The 17235-nt window shown below is 34.9% G+C and overlaps 1 protein-coding gene across 7 annotated transcripts in view; it reads left to right on the forward strand.

Annotated features, from left to right (window-relative positions):
• The window catches only part of EXOC6B (exocyst complex component 6B), a 609008-nt gene that overhangs the window by 316062 nt on the left and 275711 nt on the right, over positions 1–17235 (forward strand). For all 7 annotated transcript variants that reach the window (XR_013554682.2, XM_078444598.2, XM_078444596.2 and 4 more), the window contains exons 12-15: positions 5969–6040; positions 6828–6925; positions 8377–8482; positions 9646–9755. Coding sequence is in view for 6 of the 7 variants with exons in the window: in XM_078444598.2 (XP_078300724.1) it covers positions 5969–6040; positions 6828–6925; positions 8377–8482; positions 9646–9755 (386 nt within the window). In the remaining variant the exon portion in view is untranslated. The remainder of the gene's footprint in view (positions 1–5968; positions 6041–6827; positions 6926–8376; positions 8483–9645; positions 9756–17235) is intronic.

Consider the following 17235-nt stretch of genomic DNA (forward strand, 5'->3'; position numbering starts at 1 on the left):
GAGTTGGACACTTAACCAACTTCTATAAAAATATTTTTATATTTCTTATATTTTTATATTTCTTATATTATATAATATATAAAATATATTATAATATATTAAAAATATATTCTAAAATATAGAATATATTTTCTTATATTTATATTTTAATAAATTCTTAGATGTGAAATTAGTGAGTTAAAGGATCTGTACATTTCTTAGCCTCTGGATACATATTGCTAATTTGCTTTGCTAAAATATTGTACCATTTAGCACCACTCTGAGTATCATCTTTTAGAATGCCAACTTTCCTATTCTGTTTACTTCACAGAAAGTTATATTTAAAAACAAAAAATCATTCCTAATCTGTCAGAAATTATATCTTAATTTAACATGTTTTTCTTTGATTAATACCGGTATTGAAAATTTTTTCCGAGATTTTCTCTCTCAAAAATAATAAACATTAAAAAAAAAAGCGGGGGGCGCCTGGGTGGCTCACTAGGTTGAATCAGTTGAGTGTCCAACTTCGGCTCAGGTCATGATCTCATAGCTCTTGGGTTTGAGCCTTGCATTAGGCTCTGTGCTGGCAACTCTGAGCCTGAAGCCTGCTTTGGATTCTGTGTCTCCCTCTCACTCTGACCCTCCCCTGCTTGCTCTCTGTCTCTCTGTCAAAAATAATAAACATTAAAAAAAATTTTTAAAACTCTCTTCAGATGTTTTTAGTTATTTATATATCTTCTTAAAAATTTCCTGTTCATATGCATTGCATTTATATTTTAATAGCTTTATAATATTTTATTATGTATTATTTCTTTAAAATATGGATGCTAACCTTTAATCTGAATGTTAATCTCTAGTCTGATATATAGGTCGCAAATTTTTTTTTTTTTTTTTAGTTTTATGTGTCTCTAACTTTGCTTTTCTTTTCCAAGGCATTATAGAAATTTAAATTTTTATGTCAATATATTGATTTTTAACTTTATAATTTGTCTTCCTTATTCGAAAGAATAATTATTTGTTTACATTTGATCTTGGTATTTCTGTGGTTATTTTAAATATACATATCACAAACAAATAAAAGTTTATTTTAATATAGAGTGTGAAGTTGGATTTTATCTTTAATTATTTTTTAAAACTACACATCACTTCCAGTAACATTACAATAACATTATCATGTTAATCTTTTACTTTATTCAGCACAGATTGCCATAATCAAATGCCATAGGCTGGTACCTTACACAACAGACATGTATTTTTTCACAGTTCTGGAGGCTGGAAGTCTGAGATCAGGATGCCAGCATGCTTCTGGTTGGGTTCTGGTGAGAACTCTTGCTGATTTGCAGATGGCTGTGTTCTCATCACGTCCTCACATGGCCTTTCCTCACATGGCATCCTACTGTCGCCCACTTCTTTTCTAAGGACACTGATCCCATCAGATCAGGACCTTTCCTCATTTAACCTTAATTATCTAAGTTTTATTTCCAGATATAGCTACACTGGGGGTTACGGCCTTAACATATGAATGTTGTGGGGACATAATTGTTCCTTAATATCCTTCTTTTCCCAACATATTTCGGAGGCTACTTTTATCATATAATAATATATTTTACAGGGGTGCCTGGGTGGCTCAGTCAGTTAAGCATTCAACTCTTGATTTCAGCTCAGGTCATGATCTCATGGTTCAGGAGATTGAATCCCGAGTCAGGCTCTGTGCTCACAGCAGGGAACCTGCTTGGGATTGTCTTCCTCTCTCTCTCTGCCCCTCCCCTGCTCCTGTTCTCTCCCTGCTCCCCCAACCCATGTCAAAATAAATAAATAAACTTAAAAAATAATAGATTTTATAAATACTAAGATCTTTTGCTAGGCTCTATGATTCCCCACCCCCCTTTCCTCTCTGTCTTGAGCGAATGTAACATTTTTTTGATTATTATATTTGACATAGTATGGTTTAATTTCGTATAGGACATGTACATTCTCTAAAATCCTCTTTTTAGGACATGCTAACTATTTATGTTCTCATTCTTCCAGATTAATTTGATAATCACTTTGTCACATCCCTTTTACCACTTACAATATCCTCCCTCCCCCAAATTGAACTATAGTGTTGTTATGCAGTGAATCTGTAAATTAAAATGGAATTATTTTTTTTCAGTATTTGGTGTTTTTCACCAGGAATATATATATTTTTCTTAATTATTTGCCTTCATGTATTTTGGAGAGGTATTTTATATGCTTTCCATAAGTCCTGTTTTTGGTGTTTTATGTTTTTTTTCAAGGTAATGTTTTTAGGAAAGTTTTTTGCCCCCAATCATATTTATTAACTAATATTACTGTATTCTAGGGAGAAGAGTCCTTGATTTTGTTTGTTTATTTTATATTTGTCCATGTCAATGATTTTACCAATTCGGTTATTTTCCTGGGAAAAGCTTTTTCTTTTAGAAAACTTAGATTCCTTGCAAGCAATTTCTTTTTTGTAAAGCAGGGGTTCTTAACTTTTTCTCTTGTGACTGATACATTTGAGATGTGACGGATCTACACCACTCAGCAGGGAACTGCCCTCTCTTCTTCATGCAGTCGTATTTGGTATCATTAAGAGGAGGACACTTTCCAAGCATACTGTTTGAAATGTGTATCTCTGGAGAACATTAATCTTAATGGAGTCTTTCTTTGTAGATATGCTGTATATTCTTTTGAATGGAAGAACAAATAGCAAAATACCTTTTTTCTTTCCAGTAGATCGGCATCAATCTGTAGAGGCAGAAAGTAGATTAGTGGTTGCTTTGGGCTGGGAGTAGCTAGGAGGATAATTTAAATGACATAGCTTTTCTTTTTGAGATGAAAAAATGTTTTAAAATTGACTGTGATTATGATTGCACATGTCTGTGAATATACAAAAACTAAAAACCATTAAAGTATATACTTCAAATAGGTGAGTTGTATGGTATAGGGATTAGATCTCAACAAGGCTATTAAAACATAGCATCTGATTAAAACATTGATTAAAACATAGCACCTCTGCATCACATACATTTACAATCATTTAATTTATTATGAGACAGAGTAGTTGATGCCACAGATGTTAATTCTATTTATAGTATTATATTACCCAGCAAAGCAAACTAGAATAAGAACAACCGAAACATCAAAACAAATCTCAAAAAGAAACACTGTATCTAACTGATTATGCTACTTGTTTATCAAAAATCTATATGTCTTTCTAACTTTCTGTGTCATATTTCAAACTACTCTTTTTCTGATTCAATTATTAGTCAATACATAAATTGGAAACGTTTTGAAAGATACGATATTTCAGGTATTAATATGTGTAGTATTCTCAGTGCTGATTTCAAAACATGATAGAGATCTGACCCGATCCATCTCACTTGGAATTCAAATTTAGCAATATATTAGAAAATTATATGCTAATACAACGGAGAGTTTGTATCGGGAATGGTTCCACATCAGATGATCTGCTAATATAGTTGTTCATAATATAAACAGATCATCTGATAATACCGAAAAGGTATTTTTTAAGATTCAAAATTATGGAACAATGTAATTAATTCCATGTGGCAAAAACCTCATGTTTCATAGATATTATATATAGTGAACATTTCAGTTTGTTATGGTAGGTGGACAAAGGTTGTACTGGGATAGTGTTTTTGTGTTTTTTAGTTTATTCATTTTGAGAGAGTGAGAGTGAGAGACAGAGAATCCCAACCAGTCTCCATGCTGTCAGCCCAGAGCCTGATTTTTAAAAAGTGTAGTAAGGAGGAAAAGGAAGCACACAAGCCAAAGATAAACGTTGCTTTCTTAGGAATCTCTGATTATCTGAATACAGAAATTTAATTCATAGATTAAACAGGTAAAACTATCATTTTGTGATCAAGAAGACAAAGTCAAATGTATATCCCCAAATATGGAGCAAATAAAGAGACGGAAGATATGAAAGGAAAGTTAAGAAACATGATGGATAGCTGATGCTCATTTTTTATCGTATCTAACTGAGATTTAGAAAGGAAGGATAGACACAAAGGAGAGGACTTTGATAATTAAATAATTAAAAGAAGGAAATTTCCAGATTCCCATAGTTGAAAGGCTGTATTGAGTATCAAGCAGGGTAAATGAAGGCAGACACTTCTTTCACATCAGAAATGCTGTATTTTAGTTTGAGGCCAAACGAAAGGCATTTTCAAACATGAGGATTCAGAGTTTATGCTTTACCTCTCCTGTTTTATTGGTATTGTACAAAAAATGAAAAATCCAAAATACAAGATGGGATAGGATTAAAATAAAATGTGTGCAAAAAAATGAGTAAAACTCATAGATAAATCTAAATAGCTATTTGATTATTTGTAAAGTTTAATGCTATTAAGAATCCATATGGGAGGAGAGAGACTTGATGTTTAAAAAGTTTTTTAATGAAAACTCTAGATTATTTCATATAAACAGCAGGAAGAAAGTATATAACTTATTAATAACCACTGTAAGAAAATTAAAAAGAACTAGGATCCAATGAAAAACATGAAATAAAAAAGAAGCAATCATTGTAAATGGGAAACTTAAGATGGAATAGGTTTATGGGGAACCTGGGTGGCTCAGTCAGTTAAGCGTCCGACTTAGGCTTAGGTTGTGATCTTGCGGTTCATGAGTTCAAGCCCTGCGTCAGGCTCTGTGCTGACAGGTGAGCCTGGAGCCTGCTTCGGATTTTGTGTCTCCCTCTGTCTCTATTCCTTGTCCGCTCCACTCTGTTTGTCTCTCTCAAAAATAAATAAACATTAAAAATTTTTTTTAAAAAAGATGTAGTATGTTCAGATACGTCAGGAATCACAGGAAATGTCAAAGAATTAGGAAGTTTTATAGTCTGGTTACTGAGACATACTCATACATTATGGTGAGTATGAAAAAAGTGAAAATAAGGTAAGAGGAGCAGAAATGGCAATATTCTCGAAGGCAAATAGAATTGAATTTGAAGACCATTAAATGGGAAAGGAAAGGAATATTTTGTACTATTCTAGTTTTAACCCACCAAAAAGAGAATAGCCTTTTTATAGAGGACAAGCAAGCATCAATATGTATAGAACAAAAACTGTTAGTAATAAGAGAAATTGATGAACTGTACCGTTATGGGTGAATTCAGTATGCCTCTTTCAGGAATTGAGAGTTCAGACAGGAAGTAACCAAATTGTAATTAAGAGAATTTGAATATCAAAATTACTGAACTTTCACATAGTGACATATATACATCTTTGAATCGTGCCCACATAACCTACCTTCCATGTCATTTCAGTTTTCAGTTTTACTGATAAGAGATTATGTATGGACTTTATTTGTAACTTTTATTTTCCTCTTTATTTAGGTTTGTTTTCTCTTTGTATTCCTTGTGTTGTTGCTTAATTTCATTTTTTTCCTGTTTAATCAGACTTAACTAAGATTTGTCTGTTTTATTGATATTTTTAACGAGCTTTTGTTTTCATGGATCAAATTTTTCATGTCTCTATGTTATTTCTGCTTTTAATTTGATTTTTATCTCTCTTGTACTTATGATTTATTTTGGCTTTTTGAGTTAGCTTTGTGGATTGAGTGCTTAGTTTATTTTCAGTCTTGTGTATTTTCTGCTTGCATTTAAAAATATAAATTTTATTTTGAAATTGCTTTAGCCACATCGCATAGGCTTTGATATCAAGTATTACATTTTGTTCATTTAAAAATAATATGCAGTATCAATTTTGATTTCTGTTTTGACTGAAGAATTATTTAGAAGTATGTTTTCAAATTTCCAACTGTTAAAAATATAGATCATGGCTTACTGGAGTCTCTACTCAGCTCTTTCCTGCCTAAATCTGGTGTTACGTTGAGCCAGGAAAGGGTTAGACCCTTTCTGGAGAGCCTTTACCAGGCGAATCATCAAACAATTAAATAAATTAAAAATTTAGTTTTATTTTTAATAATTACAGTGTTTTTCCTCATTGTCTTTTGTTTCCTTTAGTCTTACTGCTCTGATCCAAACCTTGTGTTAGATTTGAAGAACCTCATTGTGCTTTTTGCTGACACACTTCAGGTTTGTGATTTCTGTTTACATAAACTTTTCTAGATTAGTATTCATCAGGTGTAAATCTTTTCACTGTCTACCTAAGCTTAATAAATGCCTTTCAGTTTTTAGTTGTGTTTCTTCTTTTCCTAGAGCTAGATCTTTTAATCTTTTTATAGCATTTCATTGTTATCACTTTGACCAATTTATATTCTCATAAATAGTTCCAATCCCCCCTTTTTTTTTGCTCAGAGCAAGTCAATTAATTGAACCACTCACTACCTTAGTTTTTTTTTTAAATATCCTTAATTCAGATATAGTGCTTGAGTGATTTTGGAGTTTTTTTGGTGTTTTTGTTTTTTTTTTTAAGTTTATTTATTTATTTTTGTGTGAGAGAGAGGCAGTGGGAGCAGGGGACGGGCAGAGAGAGAGGGAGACACAGAATCCCAAGCAGGCTCTGCGCTGTCAGCACAGAGCCAGATGTGGGGAGATCTATCACATTTCCCTCCCTACTCCTGAAATTTGCTAAGGGTACAGGATGAGTTGCAGGGAGGACTTAGCTGACATTGTACCAGTATATATTGATTTTAATTATCATTTGTTTATTTTTTTCTGACTAGCTTAAATATTTTGGTATGTATCTTTTGATTCTTGAGATAAACACTAGACATTAAGTGGGAATGAAACATACTTGCTGTCATGCTTTCATTTAAATCTTTGACCAGAATATGATAATATCTTTCAGTGCCTGATCTCTTTCATGTTGAAAAAAAAAAATCACCTTATAAAATGAAGCTGTTTTCTTATTTTGTTTCAGGTGTATGGTTTTCCTGTGAATCAGCTTTTTGACATGCTGTTAGAAATCAGAGATCAGTATAGTGAAACTCTGCTAAAGAAGTGGGCAGGTATTTTCAGGTGAGAAATTATCTTTGTCGTGTGTGTGCACGTGCGTGTGCTAGTGTATGTACACACATGTTTATACATAAGGCTTCTCAATATTATAAGCAACAAGTATGTGTGGCTTATTTTATTATAGCTGTGATCCAGGTTATGATTCAGAATTCAAGCAAATTGAAGAGATGTCCCAAATAAAGTTCCCAAGATAACTGATCTCAGTGCATCATGTCTATTATGTGGAGACTCCCCAGATCCCATTTAGGCTTTTTTTTTTCCCCCTTGAATACCATCCAGATCATCTTGAGTCTTCTTAATATATTTGTTGGTTTCCTCTTTGAGGATCATGCCTACTATATAGCTCACTTGTAGGGTGGTAGCTATTGAACCCCTTTGAGTAATGTAGGCTTTTTTGGAACCTTTTTTGAAGACTTACTTATATGGTTCCTCAAATTCTTCCTTCTCTACATATAGAGATGAGGTGTATTACAATCCAGTGTTTGAAACATGTTATTTAAATAGTTATTATATCATGTATACGCTAATAAGACAGTTATTGCCCTGTTACACCTTGCATTCACAAATATCTCCTTAGACTATTTTCTTGGCACACAACTCATGTCATATCACTTGAGTTTCTTCTTCTTTTGAACTTTTAGTCCCTTATTTAATGTGATCTTCCAGCTTATTGCAATAGCCTGTCCCCAGATAAGCTTACCCTGTTTTTAAATTTTTTTAGCTATCAGATACTACATTTTTCCTTTAATATTACTAATGGTACAATTGTATTTTAGGGGAGGATTATGTCTCTACGAACCTTGAAAATTCATAACATGATATATCCATGGTCTTAAAAGTGTCTGATCTGATCCCTTCAGTAAATTTGGTTTTGATTTTCGTAGTTTGGTCTCTGCTTTTAGAGAACCTCCAGTCTAGTTAAGGAGTCAGTTCCTCTGGATGAAGTTCATCCTTAATACAGAATAGGAGATGAAGTAAATGAACATAATTTGGGTTTATCATAGAAGTTACTTTTCTTCATCTGCCAGTTTTGAAAGTTAGAACAGAACTAATACAGGATTAAATAACATAATTAAATGTGTTTTCTTCAAAAAAAACAAAACAAATGAAACCTCTGTGCTTTTTTCTGGAGCACACACATCCTTTTGTTTTTACTACCCATTTGCCTTACAGCTTCTACATGTTGCTGTAAAATTTTGTCTCCTCTGTAAATCTCAAATACTGTGAGATCATGTTCATAATTGTGTTCCCTCTGTTTCAGAGTAGTTTTCTTTTTGTCTTCTGTCAAAGGTGTTTTTACCTGCAATGAATAGTTTCATTGTAGAGGAATAGAATAGGAACTAGAAAACATTCGTTTTGGTGGTTTGTATACACAACTGTTTGAGTTTACCTGAAAATTACTTGTAATCACTACAGTGATTAACCAGCCCACCCTTCCTTCATTTTATTTCTAGAAACATACTTGATTCTGACAACTACAGCCCTATACCAGTAACAAGTGAAGAGATGTATAAAAAGGTGGTAGGACAATTCCCATTCCAAGACATAGAGCTGGAAAAGGTGAGGAATAAAATAAAATTCTCTGTTTGATTTGGCATACTCTCAAAGCTTTCATTTTATCAGTTTCATTGAAGGCATTACCTCCAACTCAGTGCATTAGAGCTCTAGAACACTCCCAGAGAACGATTTTGGGGCTTAAAAGAACAGAAGTTCCTTTTTGAAAATCAGTATATGATTTCGGGGTCGAAGTGTTAAGGGTATTGCTGGGCATGTTCCAATTTGGTTTATACTTTGAAATACTTACTGTTATCATACTCTTAGGACATTTTCTCCCCCACACATACAGTAAAAATTACCCTGTGCTATATAATATATAATTCTATTGGTATATAATTCAACAGTGCATTGAGTCATATATGTACTGCCATAATAATGATACCAAAATAGTTCCATCATCCCCCCAAATTCCCTCATGCTGCTCCTTTTAATTTTTTTATTAGATGTTTTTTCTTAATGTTTATTTTTTGAGAGAGAGAGAGAGAGAGAGAGAGAAAGAGAGAAAGAGAAAGAGAAAGAGAAAGAGAGACTGAATGCCAGCTGGGTAGAAGCAGAAAGAGGGGAGACACAGAATCTGAAGCAGGCTCTGGGCTCTGAGTTGTCAGCACAGAGGCCCATGCAGGGCTCAAACCCATGAATCGTGAGATCATGACCTGAGCCAAAGTCAGACGCTTAACCCACTGAGCTTACCCAGTGTCTCATGCTGGTCCTTTTTAAATCAGTTTCTCCCAACCCTAACCCCCAGACTTTGGCAACCAATCTGGTTGCTGTCCATCTACTTTTGCCTTTTCCAGATTGTCATGTAAATGGAATCATACAGTAGGTAACCTTTTGAGGCTGGCTTCTTTCACTCAGCGTGATGCTTTTGAGATGTGTCTAAGTTGGTATATGTAGCAATAATTCATTCCTTTTTATTGTTGGGTATTTACCACAGTTTTTTTTTATCCCTTCATGTGTGGAAAGACATTTGAATTATTATTTAGTTAAATTTATAGCTTATTTTTTTCGTGTCAGGAAACTTTTGGAAACACTTTCTTAAATTTGAGGTTGATAAGTAGACACTTTGCAATGTGGAAGAAAATTCCTTTTGCATTTTAATTAATTTCTAAGTATCTTCAGCATATGTTAGTTTGTGACTTACTTTCACTAATTCTTTGCATTTACAGCAGCCATTTCCAAAAAAGTTTCCTTTCTCTGAATTTGTGCCAAAAGTTTACAACCAAATTAAGGAATTTATCTATGCCTGCCTGAAGTTTTCAGAAGATCTTCACCTAAGGTATGTCTGAAACAGTGGAAATGCTGCAGATACTGAGACTGGGAGTCTTATGTGCAGAAATATCCCGAAAACCTTTGGATACTCTTTTCAGCTGATTACGAAAGTCGTAATATTAGCCCTTCACAGCATAGTACTGCTATATTGATAAAATCATGGTAAAAGTGAAAGTTGGAAACTTGTGAATAATGTTTTGCTTATATTACTTAGCTTATTTTCTATTTTCATTATAAATTTGCATTTCAACATTTTTTATTAGTAAGAATTCACTGGAAAATAGTATATTAATTTTTACATTCTACTTGATGAAATTTTAAGGCCACTAGGGGAGTAGCAAATAAAATCCTTTGGAAATATCCTTCTTTCCAAATATCCTCTGGACTTGTTAAAGGTATCCATATCTCCTTTAAATTGTTTGACTAACATGTTCTGAGCCTATTTATGTAGCAGATACATCCTGTTTACTGAGACTGCAGAAGTAAAAGACACAGTTCTTTGCCCCCAGATATTGTCAGTATCTACTGAGGATATTAGGCATGGAAATATACGATGGCGAGTGTTGAAATATGTTTAATTTACTTGCAGAACACCTAGAAGACTACTTAATTCATCTTAAAGAATTTGAGGGAGAATAATCATCATGATTGGCTTTCAAAGGAGTCTTCTCCCTTCAGTGAATGATACCACCATTCACCCAAGCCAGAAATCTAAGAATCATTCCAACTCCTTATTTTCTATTAATAACTTTTTATTAAAAACAAAGTTTTAAGCATTGGTCTAATTTTTGTAAACACTTTACAAATGTATTAAAAATGTCTGTAAAATTCAAAATAGTACTAATCTATGAGGTCCTAGAAAGTGTAATCCATTTTTCAGAGGAAGAAAGTGAGGCCGAGAGAGGTTAAATAACTTTATCAAGGTCACACAAGATTAAGTGTTTAAGCCAGGATTCAAATCTGATCAGCATCAGCCTCAACAAAACAATTACTGCAGTTTTTAGAATTCTTACACTTTGGCCTCACTGTGTTAGTATTTTACATGCATAATCTCAGATAATTGTCATAATGTTTCTTGCAGGTAAGTGTTAATTATTCCCATTTAACAAATGGCTCATTTGTAAATGAGCCTCTGGAAATCCAGTTGGTGACAAAATTATATTGATTGGTGTTTGTTTGTTTTCAGTTCTTTTTTCTTTAAAATTCTCTCTTCCCAGTGTGGCTGCTTTCATTCACATTGTAGTTATAATTGACTTGGGCCATTTTAATAGTCTCCTAATTGTTCTTATTTGTCTGACTTTGCTTTCCCAACCATCTCCTCATTCTCCTCATCTCCTCATTGCTTTCCCTTTCTCCTCATTCTATTCTGTATGTTCCCTAGAGTAATTTTTCTACAATCAAATCTTATCATTTAACTTTACATGCTCACCTTTCCAAGGATTCCTCATGGCCTACAGCATAAAGTTCAAACTCTAACCTGATGTACTTCTCTATCTGCCTGCTCCCTCACCCCTTGACCTAGTCTCCCTTGTAGCCTTCCTGGCTCATATCCCATGCTAATTTCCGTGTCAGTCCGTGCTTCAGTCCTAACAACCTATTTGGTATTTTCTGATCATAAGATGCTATTTTGGACTTGACTTTTCTCCTGACTCTATCTCTACTTAAAATCACTTTTTCCGTGTTTTTGCTCCTCTCTTCTACCATCCTTCAAGGCTCATTATAAGCCTTTAATGAATGGAGGCTTTCTGACCACCTCCATCCCTAATGGAGTTGATCTACTGACTCCTTTGTGCTCTTTCTGTACCTTATGAATACTGTTGATCAGAGCTGCTCATAGATTTGATTGCTCTCCTTGTATCTGTGGTGTTTCTGTAGGCTCCTTTTATCTATGCGTTAGCCTGTAGGCTCCTTTGTTTATTTGCTGGTTTATTCACCTCATGTTATAGGTAATCTGTCATTTGTCAGATTGTACTTGGTAGTGAGGACATTAAGATGCTGAAAATACAGTCCCCGTCTTCAAGGAGTGTGTAATCTGAGGAACTGAACAATTGGTGATAAGCGCTATCATGGAGAGACAGAGCATCAACATAGGAACCAAATGTTGAGACAAATTAAGGATGTTAGAAAAGGCCTCTTGAAGGGTAGAAACATTTGATGTTTTGTTCAGCACAACATCTCCTGCACCAGCTCAGTCAATTAAGAAACAACAACAACAAAAAAGAATGAGTGGATGGAGTGTATGGCATGCCAGGGAATTCTGAAAGTAAATATAACTGGAAAATAGTTTGAGTAACTTGTTTGATAATCATTCTTACTAATTAAAAAATGAAGCATGGTTTGTAGAGTTCATTTGTTCTTTTCTCTGAAAATGAGGTTGATTTCATGGAAATGAGATTATCTTTGGAAGTTATAAACCAAAAGTTGTTTACCCCTTAGGGCCCACCCTCTCTACCACTACTGCCGAATGACTTAATAACTGAGAGTGATCTCTAGGGTACTGATACGTATGTTACCATATAAAAAATATTACAAGTTCATTGCATCATGACTCTTTCTATCCTGTTTTGGAGGAAGGGCAATATGATAAAGGGATAATGTTGAGTAAATTGTTCAAAAGTCTTTTTTCTTGCTTGAATATATCAAGTTTTTGCCTGAAAACTCCCTTTGTTATGTTTAACATTGACAATTAAAAATAAATATTCAGGGGTGCCTGGGTGGTGCGGTCAGTTGAGCATTCCACTCTTGATTTTGGCTCAGGTCATGATCCCTGGGTCATGGGATTGAACCCCATGTCAGGCTCAGTGCTGAGCATGGAGCCTGTTTGGGATTCTCTCTTTCTCTCCCTCTGCCCCTCTACCCCACTTGCTTTCTCTCTACCTCTAAAATAATTTAAAAAAAAATTTGATTTGGGAAGATTTTACAGGTGCCTTTATTCTTTGGTTTACATTTACCTTATTTTCTAGGCTATATTTACCTTCTAACTTGGAGTGACAGAGACCACTTTGACAATCATAGCTGTCTAATATGGGATATAAGATAACATATAGGGGCACCTGGGTGGCACAGTTGGTTAAGCATCTGACTCTTGATTTCGGCTTAGGTCATGATCTCACGGTTCATGGGATTGAGCCCTGTGTTAGGCTCTGTGCTGACAGTGCAGAGCTACTTGGGATTCTCTCTCTCTTTCTCTGGCCCTCCCCCACTCATGCATGTGCATGCATGCTCTCTCTTTCTTTCTCTCTAAAAATAAATAAATAAACATTAAAAAAATAATATGTATAAAAACAATTAGTTCTCTTAAACACAAGACTCTTAAAATAAGAAAAACTGCTGTACTGACATTTTTCTGAAGTCTTAAGGATAATTATTCTTTTAAGTCAAACTCTTTTTCTTATAAGAATTTTCCCTTTTACATTGGACAGAGGATGCTGAATAACACGAGAAATATTGAATTATATGAATTCTGAGGACGCAAAACTCTGAAAGAAAATTCTTTTAAAAGTAAGCAAATAAATGGCATTTCTTTGGTAAAATAATGTTCTAGCACTTGCGCTGGACTTAAAAAGTAGAATACACACACACACACACACACACAGATTCTTTTAAGTTACAAAATTAGATCTACGTAAAGAATTTAGGAGATAGAGAATAGTCCAAAGAAGAAAAAATTTGAAAGACTCAAAATTTTAACACATAGTGATAACCACTCTTTATATATGGGAAATCTTTTTCTTTTAGTCGTTCTTGCATGTGAATACATGCACATGCATAGGACTTTTTTTTTTTTAAAGCAAATTGTGAGATACTTCTGTTTACAATAAAGCTGAAAAGAGTATTGCTTCCTCCTTAACAATGAACAAAACAAACAAAACAATTAAACTACACAATGAAAACTTTTTTTGGAACCCATCAGACAGCTGAAGTTACAGGGTGACCAACTGCCCTGAAATCTAAGATGAGGCTAACCCCTCTAAGGAGAGTAGCATGATGCACAGATTCCCGTACCTGTGGCAGATCAAGAAAGAAAGTTGTAGATACTATACAAGTGAGAAGGAGGAAATCAATCAAAGCCTTAGGATTGCTAAAACCTTAGTTGGAACTGGCATGTCAGTAAGGAACCTCTAGTTGTGAGTCCGAGATCCAGAACATTCCCTCATATGTTCTTTTCCATGGACCTCTACTGGGTGCCCTTGAGAAAGATTGGGGGTTGAAGAAGAGAGCAGAAAGAACCCTCCTTGATATTGCAGGTGTGTAGAAAGGGGATCAGCCACTGCTGTGAGAAAGGCATGAAGCCCCACCCCCATGGTTTGGACCCTTCACTTACACAGATCAAGAACTGCATCACTGGAGTAAGGACAGCAAACTCTGTCTCTCTGCAGGGTACAGGAAAAGACCCATTCTTTGTACAGGAAGCACTGAAGGAAAAACATCCTTTTACCCCTGGAACAAAGGCAGAAAACAGTCCTGTGCCTAGGATCATACCGATACTATTAAAGGTCTTCTAACATTGGGGGAGGGCAGAAAACTGTGGTAGACCCACTGGAGATATAAAGCAGAGTTGGCTGCCACTAAAAGGATGGCAGGGATGTTGAGCAAGCTCTGCTTCTGAGAACTGGGCACACAGGGCCTACCCAAGACTGAAGCTGGCCAGGACAACAGAGAAAGTCCATCGGTCTCCATTAATAGTTTCGCAGCAACTAAATAACAAGTGGCTGCAATCTAGCACTGATTGATGGGCAAGAATGTAGAGGAAGATCCATTCTATATCATAGGCATACAGGTATAACTGAGAGCTGTGGGTGATACAGAAACTTTATGAAAAACCCTCTGGGGTTCCAGCACCCACACCAGTCCCATGCAATTATTAGGAGAATTTGAAATCTGTGACGCACTGAAGATAACCATGTGAACAACAAAACCCAAACCCAGCTCAACTCCTGCTTATGCAAATGGCCCAACAGGAGGAGAACGTGGTCATTTCCAAGTATAAATACTGTTACCTCAGATTCTAATGTCTTACATATGAAATCCAATCTTCAATAAAAAATGTGAGACATGCAAACAAGCAATTAAAAACAACTCTATTGTCAAGGGACAATGAAGTCAACAAACCAGACTCTGATGACCCAGATGACAGAACTTTTAAAGTTAGAGACTTTAAAATACCACATACATGACTAGATAGGGACTTTTGGTAGAGAAACAGACATTTTTAGAAAGAGTCAAATGAAAATGCTTGAAATAAGAAACTGTTTTTAAGAGATGAAGACTTCCTTTGAGAGGCTCATCAGTAGACTTGCCACAGCTGAAGTAAGAAGTCAGGGAACTTGAAGATAGGTCAATGAAAGTTTCCCAGACTGACACACAAAGAGAAAAAGAGGTGAAAGAAATAAAGTGCCCAAGATCTGTGGGGCAGTTACAAACAGTATGATTGAGGGGCCAAGAAGAAGATAAAGAGAACAGGGGGACAATATTTTAAGAGATAATAGCTAAGAGTATTCCAAAAATAATAAAAGACATCAAACCAGAGACTCCAGATTTTGAGAACCTCATTAAGATAAACAGCAAAGCAATAGCAACAAAGCAAGCAAAGAAAAATACTTAAACACATCATTTTCAAATAAGCGAACATAAAAATTAACATAATGCCTTAAAGACATTTAGAAAAAAAAAAAAGATGCTATATGTAGGTGTAATGAAGAGCATTATGGGAGACTTGTCCAAAACTATGCAAGCCAGAGACAGTGGAGCCACATGCTTGAAGTAATCAGACAAGCAAATCAAGCAAGACTTCTATAGACAACAGAATACCTTTCAGAAATAAAGTGAATTTTTTTTAGCCAAACAAAAGCTGAGATAATTAATTGCCAACAGACGTGTGTAGTCTTTCTGCAGACATAAAATAAAAGGAAATTCTTTACATAGAAGGAGTATACAGGGTAGAAACTTATACACATGAAGAGATAAATGATGAAATAAAGGGCTTTGGGAATGGTTAAAACTAATTTTTTTTCCTTTGTTTTTAATAGCTCGTTTTTTTTTTTTTTTAGGTTGTACAACATGATTTTTTTAAGGCAAAGAAGTGTGGTGATTTAATATACACATACATTAAGAAACAATACAATTACTTTTAATTAACATATTTACCACTTTACGTAGTTACCATTTTTTGTGTGTTTGCTTTGTTACTCCTTCTCTCCCCCATCTGTCTCTCTCTTTCTCCCTCCTTCCCTCCCTAGTTGTTTCTCTCTATATATGTATCTGTGTGTGTGTGTGTGTGTGTGTGTGTGTGTATAATATTATAAGTCCTATGGTTTATATTAATTTTGATTACTTGGTTAACATATTGTCTGTTCTCCCTCTATAATTATCATTATCATTTTCTTTTTATAATAAGTTATGTTTGTATTTTTGTTGAAATACTTTGAGACTATGTATTCTGTTAGTTGTCAGATGTTCTTCACCTTTCTCCCTCTTACAGTCTCCATTCTTGCCTGGAGGCGAGCCTGGGTGGCTCAGTCAGCTGGGCATCTGACTTCAGCTTAGGTCACGATCTCACTGCTCCTGAGTGCAAGCCCCGCATCTGGCTCTGTGCTGACAGCTCAGAGTCTGGAGCCTGCTTCCAATTCTGTGTCTCCCTCTCTCTCTGCCCCTCTGCTACTCCCACTCTGTCTCTTTCTCTCAAAAATCAATGCTAAAAAATTTTTGTTTTAATAAAAAAAATGATTCCTGTCTGAATCAGTTTTTACTCTGATAATTACTGGTTTATGATTTTTAATTAATTTTTATTTTTTAATTCCTTGTATAAATATTACTTGGCATTCTATTTTAAGGGGTTCTTCCTTGCTATCTATCTTCTGTCTGTCTGTCTGTCTACCTGTTTATCTATCATCTATCATCAGCTAAAACACACGGATTCTTAATTCAATTGGTTCATTCCTTTACTATCTTCGTTCCTTTTGATGCCAGACTGTCCCAGATGTAGGGAGTGTTAACCTTTCAGACTAGCTCCTATGCCTTGTTGGTGCATTCCTGTCACATTTTGGGACATTTCCTTACTTAACCATGGTATCATTGATTTCTCCAAGGGGCCCACTTCCCTTTAGTGTTGAGTGGTATCTTGAAAATAAGATCTGGGCATGTGTCTTTATTTTAAAATGTGTCATTTTGAGTCAACAAATAGGTGCTTCTTGGCTCTTTATACAATCTGTGTAATTGGAGCGTACCTTAATGAATTTAGTGATGTGGTTGAATTTAAGCCTGCATGCTGGCTATTGTTTTTCTGTTTGTCTCATTCATTTTTTGCTCATCTTTTCATGTTTTCCTTCCTTCTTCTTGACCGAATTTTTTTAGTATTGTGATTTATTTTCCTATTGGCTTTACTTCAGTATAGCTTTTGTCCCCCCAATTGTTTGTTTGTGTGGTTGCTGTGGGGACTACAGTGTACATTGTTAATTTATCACAGTTTACCCTGAATAATATATCAT

This window comes from Panthera onca, chromosome A3, assembly GCF_046562875.1.
Source record: "Panthera onca isolate mPanOnc1 chromosome A3, mPanOnc1 haplotype 2, whole genome shotgun sequence".
In the NCBI taxonomy this organism is placed as follows: Eukaryota; Metazoa; Chordata; class Mammalia; order Carnivora; family Felidae; genus Panthera; species Panthera onca.